Here is a 10,218-nt window from a genome sequence, read left to right as displayed (position 1 = left end):
TGTCCTCAACAGTAAACGGATTAGCGTTAGGATGTGACCGACAACAGTTCCAATCATATATTGAGTAAGGAGAGTAAAAAAATTTCAAGCAGGGTGGTTGTTTAGATTATCTGTAATTTTCTGGAAATTATTGATTACAGATTGAACTAGTTCTTCGCCTTCGGGATCTGTTCTTAATTTTATATAAGGATGGTTGTATTCAGTAAGATCGCAGGTGACAACACACGTGTAAAATTTTATATAAGGATGGTTGTATTCAGTATGATCGCAGGTGACAACACACGTGTAAAGTGAAAGGGTTCTTTAGAATATCTGTAATTTTCTGGAAATTATTGATTACAGATTGAAGTAGATCTTCGCCTTCGGGATCTGTTCTTAATTTTATATAAGGATGGTTGTATTCAGTAACCATACTGAATACAACCATCCTTTTTTGCAAATTTTGTCAATGGTCAAGAAATACTTATTTTTCATAGATGTTCAGATGTATTCTGATAATTCGTGAATGGTTACGTGGAATTACTTCCCACGAATAATGAATCCATTTATCAATTTTCATAGATGTTCAGATGTATTCTGATAATTCGTGAATGGTTACGTGGAATTACTTCCCACGAATAATGAATCCATTTATCAATTTTCATAGATGTTCAGATGTATTCTGATAATTCGTGAATGGTTACGTGGAATTACTTCCCACGAATAATGAATCCATTTATCAATCTACTACAGATTTTAAAAATCAAAACATTTTCTCCAAATTATTTTTCTTGATCAGAAATATTAACTTCTGCTCAAGTTTCATTACAATCTCTGAAGGTTTTAAAATTAATCATGTAAAAAAATAAAAATCCCAGATCTTATGTTAATTGTGTTTTGTTTCAGAAAATGTTAATCATAAAAAAGCTTCTGGTTTGACAAAGTAATTGATGTGTAACAAACATTCACCACAGATTGTATCTACTTGTTAAATGCAAATTGAAATTCCTTTAAAAGTAAAATACGGGGAAATTAAAAATATTATTTTATCATTATGCTCTGGATACTCTTTTGATCATAAAATATTCTGTCAAACTTTCGTTACAAAGTTGTTGGTATTTAAAAAAAACTTCCTGACCCTAAATGGTGACGCTTGAATCAAAAGGAAAGTAAGTAGATTCCCAACTTAGATCCGACAATGATAGAAAATGAACAAACATATAAGACGGTATCATATGATTGACAAATAAAATGTATTCGTCACTTTTATTTATAATTGCAAGCTATTAAAGAAATATTTGCAGACTGATGTGCTTTTAACCACTTATTTTTAATATATTCCGATAAACATATTTTTATTTTACCAAACGCCCGGTTTCAATAGGTAAGCTATACTCTGGTAGTACATATTTGCTCTTACTATCTGTAAGAACTACAGGGGTGAGTCTTGTACTCCGTTTAGTGGCTCAAACTTTTCTCAAATATTTGAGTATTCTTTTTATTTGTCATTAGTAATGATTACACAGGCATAATTTAAATGTATTCTGAAAGCTCATGTGCGAACAGCAGGTTATGTTTAAGGTATACTCAAGCGTAAGCAAAAACACACAGATTAAAGTTAGTATATTTTGTTTCAATAAAGCTAAATTCCAGCTATATGTAGATATACATTGTTGATGCAATTGGAAGTTGTAATTACTCTGTTTTTCCAGTTAATTCGGTGGTGGCATGCATACATATACATGTACCTACATCTTCTAAGACATTGCATCTTTGAATTGAATAGTATATATATATATTTCAAAGTACTTCAAAATCTGGCAATCGACTTGAATTCTGAAAAAAAATGGTATAGTTGTTAAGAAAAATGTGATTCATAGTAAATAACAATCTGTGATAAATAATCAAAGCAACCTTTTCGCAATTTCCTTTTTGATTCTTCATTTTTGCCTACTAGTATTATTTGAAAAACTTTCAAAGATAGAGAGAATCTTTATATCGTGAAAATGATCAGCAAGACAATGTCTACATGGTCTTAATCTTATATCGACTCCTCATTAGAGTTTTTGCCCCTTTTAAAAAAATATAAAATATAGATAGAAGCTTGAAGAGGCAAACATGATAAGCAAGACAAGATCTACAATTTAGCCAATTAGAAAAAATAATCATACGAAACCAACAAAACAGATATATCCAATCTAACAGACTGAGTGTATTTAGATTTTTTATTTGAGGGCGTATATTTCAAGTTGGTTCAAATCGCGATCCAAAATTAATATTTGTACCATTTAAAAAAAATGAATAAATTGGTTTCTTTGATATACTTATTAATAATCTTACCATGTAAGTATTTAGATCAATTGTTTTTGGTCCCGGTCCACATTACTGGAGAACCAAAGGGTCCAAAATTGAACTCACGGTACGTACGCGTTTGATTTCACCAAAAATGATTTCTATGCTGATTCCAACCCTCTATTTCGTTTTTTAATATTGGGTCAGAACAAGTAAGTGTCCAATTTCATACTATTTAAGAACTTAAACCTCATTCATTCTGTGTCAGAAGCTATATATGGGGGGGGGGGGGATGGGGGCAAGGGGGTCCCAATAACAGCGAAACAGCAAATTGATTTGGCTTATAACAGATAACAAGGAATTAAAATGGACAAAAACAGATAACAGTAAATGAAATATTAAAATAAGTCGGGTCCTTGACAAATCCAGTATTTCTTATTACAGGTATAATCCTTTGTTATGAATTCCATTTTCTATGAAAATGGCTTTTTGAATTATGTATCTAGAATGTGTTTACTACTCATTATATATTTATATATTTATATTTTTATACGCTCATTACAGGACGTATTATGTATGGTATACTGTTGTTCGTCCGTCGTGTTGGGCATTAAAAATCTCAAACACTCTTTAACCAATTTGCATAAAACTTTGGGAAATTGTTTATATCTAAAGATGTGAGCTCACTTTCGTTTTTTTGATATTTTTTTTATCAGGTTTTTGATTGTACCAAGTGTAGATCTACTAGTAAGTAGACTACATAGTTTAGTAGGGGAGCGATGGCTTGAAGACAAAATAAATCTTTGTTTGTAATGAGCTATGTACAGCTTTGGAACCCAGTACATGATTGGAACTTTCATTGTACAATGTATTTGGTTCTCAGTGGCGGATCCAGAAATTTTCATAAGTGGGGGCCCACTGATTGACCTAAGAGGGGGTCCGCTCCAGTCACGCTTCAGTGATTCCCTATATAAGCAACCAAATTTTTTCCCAAAAGGGGGGGGGCCGGGCCCCCTGGCCCCCCTAAATCCGCCTATGGTTCTGCTTTGAAAAGAATCACAGAGCCGAGTCTATGTACCATATAAAATAAAAGGTTAACTGGTTGTAAGGACCTAGATCCTTGTCAGATATTCCTTGCAATATGTTTACCTTTTTGTCATATTAATAATTGTTCTAATTTAATATGTTCGTACGGTAAACAAGGACCATTATCCTCATACAAAAAAATAAGATAATTCTAAATACATGTTCCAAAAAACGATATTTATTACAAAGGATAATTATAAAATATACTGGAATTGTCCTGGACCTCAGTTCCTTGATGGGTATATATGTTAATGCCCGTGTCACACTGTCCCGATTTTTATATACGATGGACACCCGAATGCGAAAATTGTAACTTCGTACGAAGTTGGTCCCGATCTCGTTAAAATACCAAAAAGTGACCGATTCAAGTACGATGAATAACGAAGTCTATACGATGGTGCCGAAATTATATACGATAGCAAAAGATGGACATACGAAGGTAACCGAAGACGGTTATTTAAGCTTCATATCACAGCCGAAGCCTACGCGATGGATCACGAAGGCTACACGATGGATTACGAAGTCTACACGATGGATTACGATGATGGCGCGATGGCCATACGATGTCTAAAAGACGTCGTGTACAGCTTACGATGCATTTAAATTAATCGCTATTAACTTTAAAGTTCAAATGTCAAGGTCACAGTGGCTGTTGTAATACAAGGCGATATCATCCTTGTGGACACTTTAAAACCAATATGCTTCAAAAGATTTTAACCACATTTGGTATACTGTTCCTCGTTGTAATTATCTGATAACGTACAAGGTCATGCAGATGGACTTGTTTTTTTCTCCTTGAAATAGCATAATACACAGGAAATTGGTTGGTCAATTTTTTACCTGCTGGTTCTAAAGACAATATTAAAGGTATTTCCAGTTACTGAATGTTTTGGTTGACTTCTGAAATAGTTTATGAATCAAATATGCATATTCAATTTACCATTTTCTGCATGTGTCATATACAAATATAATGTCCATATGTGTCCCTAATATGTTACATACGAGGGGATACCATGCTTGGCATTGTCTTGTTTGGACCGTAAAATGTATGCACTAGTCTGAATAATCACCCATAATTATGCCCATGTTTACTGATCTATCTTAAAGGTAAATATTTGTGTGCGTTGATCCCTTTTATTAAAAAAGAGCTCTTTCCAGGAGAATATCATAATAATATAGACAAAAGGAAGGATGTGGGGAAAGCATCAAATGAGGCAAAATATGACATATTAAAAACAAAATGGTTATGGAGTAACTATTCGTGCGACAACAACTCAGACGATACATTAACAATCAGAATAATGAAGAAAACGTTGGTTTTTTCTCTATATACGTGTATCTGCAGTGTTGGTGTACGAGAAGCGTTTATGATTTTCATTATGTTACTTGATATAAAAAATTGACAAAAATAATATTTAACTTGTATAAAGTAAATCCTGAGCCTGTAATAGCTGCTCTTCTTGTTCCAATTTAATTAATAGAAACAACAATGTCGCCTTTCTTGTTCTCATAGAATCATATGATATGAGCTCCATGTTTTGTGAACGTCTTCCTTAACTGTCGTATTAGACTGACCAGGGCATATCGCGCATGGCACTTTAAATGTATTTTAGGCCGAAAATTAAGTTACATTTAGCTGGATTTATTGCCGTCGTAGTTCCATCTTGTTCCTTCTTGTCCTCAATCCTCAATCTTAAGGCCTGTTGGCACGAATTGTCCCAATGTACGGTTTTACTCTCTGGTGCGTTTTCCTCGATGTATTTTCTTCTCTGTGCTTTAAATTTGGTATGCGCTGGTTAAGATTGGGATTGAGGAACAGCAGTATTAAATCTGCCCGTTCTGTCAATGTAATGTGCCACTGTTTGTAATTTGGCTTTTGTCTCTTCTGTGTTTTCGCCGTCCAGTCTTGTCAGCATAGTAGCTAAATTCAAGTTTCTGACCCCGACCTCTTTGGATATTTGGTGTAGCATATCTTCTCGTTCTTTTTCATAGTAGGGACACTCCAGAAGGAAATGTTGAGGCGTTTCAGGTGCTCCACAGTTGCATGACTCTATGGCGTTGGTTTGGCCTACTCGGTTCTTGTAGTAATTCAGTTCTGTATAGCCAGTTCTTAGTTGGGCGAATATACTGAAATGTCTTTTAGTTGGGAAATCATACATAATTGAGTGTTTTGTAGTTGGTATTTTTTCATAAAGGTCCCTGCCTCTCTCAGATATTTCCCATCTTCTCTGCCATTTATTTCCTGTACTTTTGTATGCTGCTTGTTTGACGTCCTGTAGTGTTATGACGTTATTTTCCGGTGGTAATTCTTTTGCTTCCTCTGCCGCTGTTTTTGCAAGGATGTCAGCCTCATCATTACCAACTATGTTGGCATGTCCTGGTGTCCATGCTACAATTACATTGAGTCCTTTTTGCCTAAGATGTTCAATATTTTCTTTTATTTCTCTTATTACGGAGATGTAGCTGTTTGGGGCCCAGTTCAGTGTAAGTAATCCCACGGCGCTTTGACTGTCAGAGAAAATTTTGATTCTTTGTATTGCATTGTAAATGTTTTCTGTAATGCAGTATTCTAGGACCATGAGAATTGCTATGAGTTCCGCTAGAAGGATGGATCCTCTTTGTGCCACAGGTCTATGTAATCTGGCAGCAGGTTTAATGTGTTCAGCATAGATAATTGCACCTGCTCCACAGGGTCCTGGGTTCCCTAGGCATGATCCATCTGTAAACGATATTGCTTGTTCTTGTGTGCAGTCTCCCATGAGTTGGTTAATGGTTTCCTGGCAAAGTTCCTGTTGCTCATTTGTCCTTGATTTTGAGTTGCCTAGTTGACTCCAATATAAAGGTTTTGATTGAGTCATTTGAGTTTCTCCCAGTCTGTAGGTAAACTCTGGTTCTATAAGATTGATGTTTATCTTTGTCTGTTTTTCCATTTCTGCTGCTTGGCTTAGTTAGTGCTTTGCCCATTGGTGTTGGATACTTGTCATATGCGTCATGTTCTTCATACCTCACAAGTTGCTGTTTGATTGGTTCCTGTGCAGATTTGGATTTAATCTTTGCAATCTCTTTAATGGCTATTTGTTCTAGTCTCAGGTCTATTGGCATAACTCCTGATTCCACTTCTAGTGCTTCTCTGCCAGATGTTGTAGGCATATCCATGCATAGGATAAGTGCTTTTCTCTGTACTCTGTCAAGTTTTTGCAGGTCTTTTGGTTCTGCTATTTGCCAGGCCGGACTACAATATTCCATGACTGATCTGACTAGACTGTAGTATAATTGTAATAACTTTTCTGTCTTTAATTTGCTGATCTGTCGCACTTCTCTCAGAATAGTTAAGTTACGGTTTGCTCTCTTTTCGATTGCATCAATGTGTTTACTGAAGGTCATTTTCTCGTCCATAATGATTCCAAGAAGCTTTGGTGTTGAGTTGTATTTCAGTTCTTTACCTTGAATCAAAATGCGTTTGTCCTCTTCATCGATGTTTTTTTTTGAAAAGATGCATATTTCAGTTTTGTCTAGGTTGATGTTTACTCTCCACTTTTGAGTCCATTTCACTGCCTTTGTGATGTCATCCTTCATTCTATCTTTGAGTTCCAGTATCTGGTCTGGTTGAGCCGTTTGCCAGAGTGTTCCGTCATCAGCAAATTTGGTGTAGTCTCCTAGAATGTCTCCCAGTAGGTCGCCTTCGTACTTTTATTCGATGGCAACACGACAGGATTACGAGTTCTTCAAGAAGTCATGTTGCCATCGTAAGACCTTCGGGTAGCTTCGTGATTCATTCGTGTAGACATCGTAATGCCGAAACTGCCCGATGGAAACGATGCAAACACGAATGCAATACGATGTTTAAAGATGCATTCCCGGTGACATTACGATGGTGAGGATGGTGATACGAACTCAATACGAACCCTCAACATCGGACGAACCTTCGGGGATTTTTTAACATGTTAAAAAATTTAGAAGCCTTCCCGAAGTTGTCCCCGAAGGCTCGAAAAAGTGGCCGATGGTTCAACGATGGTGAAAGATGGCACTACGAATAGCCCGATCTGGAAACGATCAGTCCCGATTTTGAAAATTTCCATAATCGTGTTGCAATCGGCGTAAAAATCGGGACAGTGTGACGCGGGCATAATGGAATCCATCTCCGAATACGGGACCAACATATAAGTATTGGTAAACCCCAATGTCCAATGATCTTCAATTTCTACCGAATATTGGCTGTCAAAAAAATGCTAACATTCCAATTTTCAATAACAGTTAACAGCAAATACATTATCAAAATAACAGATAACAAAAAAACTTAAAGCCCAATAACAGCTAACAAAGAATAAGACAATAACAGCTAACAGCAAATATATTTTCAGAATAACAGATAACAAAGAATTAAAATGCTACATAACAGCATAACAGTAAACCCCTTGCCCCCCTCATATATGCTATATCAAATATTTCATCAGCACGTCATTGTTAAAAATAAATATAGCATCATATAGTTTGAAATGTTGTCAAGTAATTTTACGTATAGAAAGATTGTTACTATACAAATCCTTGGGCTTGGTGTTGTATGTTTGTATAATTCGAAATTCGTATCTAATTTAAATTAATCGTTAATTGGATTTCCCGTAATTTTTGATAATTTTCCGGAAACAAATGTGTACCCGGCATTGGACAGGTATATAGTTTATTTTTAGAGTGGACGTCGAACGTTTTGTTTTTTTCTGAGACTCTGTTATTTCTTAGGAGTACTGAGCACTATGAATGTATCTCCAAAACGCTCCAAAGTTGAAAATGGCTACACACATCCAGATATTGCAAATGGTAACCCCGTATATTTTGACAGACTTCCAGATGAATTACTTGAAATCATCTTTGCCCAGCTTCCAGTTGAATCCTTAAACAGCATATGCAACAGAGTTTGCACAAGGTTTAACAGAATTATTTCGTCAGAGAGGGTAAGTATATTTCTGGACACAACATCAACATGTTGAATTGACTTTATGACTATATAGTATAAAATTGAGAATGGAAATGGGAAATGTGTCAAAGAGACAACCCGACCCAGTGGCGGATCAAGGGGGAAAGTTTCGGGGGTTGGAACCCCCTTTATTTTGGACAATCAATCCATTTGAATGGGGACATATAGTTGGAACTCCCCCCACCCCCTTTGTCCTGGGTTGGGAACCCACTTTTTAAAATGGCTGGAATCGCCCCTGCGACCATAGAAAAAACAACAGCAGAAGGTCACCAACAGATCTTCAATGTAGCGAGAAATTCCCACACCCGGAGGCCTCTAGTTACCCTTAGTTGTATTATAGACACTGCACAGCGAGCTAAGACATAACTAGAGAACGAAGAGACAAAGCTTCCTTTGAAATTAGCCTGATGATAGTAATATAACAAAATAACATGGCTATCTTATCTGAATCTACTATAACACTGTATTTATGTAACAATATAGTCTTTGATATTATGTCGGAATTTGGCATTGATTTGAACAGAGACCAATAATACAGTATTATATGTCTCTGATTTCTTAAATTCAACAATATTAAAATGATTCTTCCAAATTCAGGTGACCTTGACCTCATTTTTTGTGCAGTAAGTATTCACAGTAATGAAAAATTTTACATCAGTATTTATTTTAGAAAGTAACAACCAAGAATGATTAAGAACTAAAAAACTTGTAGTATTTGTTTTTTAATCTGATTATTTTAATCATTAATGTGTAAGTAAGGTCAACCTGGGAACAGTATATCTATCAATATACATATATATGTTCCCGGGTCAACCTGAACATGGAAACAAATTCACTTTTATTACAGATCAACATTAAGTTTAAATGAAACAGAATTATATATATATTTCAAATATTTTATTGGACAAAGCACATATGATACAATGCGTATTCCAAGATACAAACACATTAAACATGACAATGTATGCAAATACAACATAAAGAAACATTTCAAGTACTAATTATATATGTAATATCACAGTATTACACAGTATTATACTTATGGTAGACCAACTGTATATACACATGGAAAAAAGTATTGCAACACCAAATTGAAATTGAAATTAAAAAAACACTCTATTTTTTTGTGATATAATTTGGTAAAATAGAACTAGTTAAACATTATTTAAGTATCACCTGAGTTAAATCAATAAATATCGACTTGATAAGTTTTTATCTGCGCATGCAGCTACTGTACCCGAAAACAGCAAAACAGATGTTTTTATTCTCATTGTTTTCAACACTTTAAATAACCAAGTTTTTAAAGTTATGTGATTAACACCTTGTAATGGGTCCTTGACAACTCTTAACTGCAGCAAGATGGCAGATTATCAGCATACGAGAAGCAGGGATGTCGCTTAACAACTTCACGTATTGTTGGTCATCACCATTCCACTATAAGTCGTTTTGAGAATAAAAATCAGGCAATAAACGCTGTTAAAGACCTTCCGAGATAATGAAGACTCCCTATACCATTTGCTAGGGAAAATCAAGCATAATGAAGTTTGGTCAGAAGGAAACCCATTGCATACAAGACAATCCTAAAAAGAGAGTGGTGGCCATACAGGAGCCTTTGAACAAGAACTGTTCGAGATCGACTCATCGCTACTGGTTATCGTGCGATAAAACCATTTCAGAGACTTTTGCTAACAAACAGACACACAGTTTTCCGTATCCAATGTAGTGCAGAGCTCGCCAAAGTTTGAAATTAGCATCGTGGAGGAAGATCCAATGTTCAAATGGAATTCGGTTCATCTTTCTTGGCCCGATCGTAGCCCGGATTTGAACCATATCGAGCATATTTGGGACACTATTGGGTGGAAAATGCGCGAAAGGACACATTAGTTCAA

General features: G+C 35.4%; 1 protein-coding gene across 1 annotated transcript in view; it reads left to right on the top strand.

The window, feature by feature from the left end:
• Nucleotides 1-8,024: 8,024 nt before the first annotated feature.
• The window catches only part of LOC143044941 (F-box DNA helicase 1-like), a 37,965-nt gene continuing 35,771 nt past the window's right edge, over nucleotides 8,025-10,218 (top strand). The window contains exon 1 of the mRNA XM_076217205.1: nucleotides 8,025-8,306. Coding sequence (XP_076073320.1) covers nucleotides 8,109-8,306 — 198 coding nt within the window. The 5' untranslated portion in view covers nucleotides 8,025-8,108. The remainder of the gene's footprint in view (nucleotides 8,307-10,218) is intronic.

This window comes from Mytilus galloprovincialis, chromosome 1 (assembly GCF_965363235.1).
Source record: "Mytilus galloprovincialis chromosome 1, xbMytGall1.hap1.1, whole genome shotgun sequence".
Classification (NCBI taxonomy): domain Eukaryota; kingdom Metazoa; phylum Mollusca; class Bivalvia; order Mytilida; family Mytilidae; genus Mytilus; species Mytilus galloprovincialis.
The sequence above is the reverse complement of the archived record's forward strand: the minus strand, read 5'-3'. Positions and strand labels throughout refer to the sequence as shown.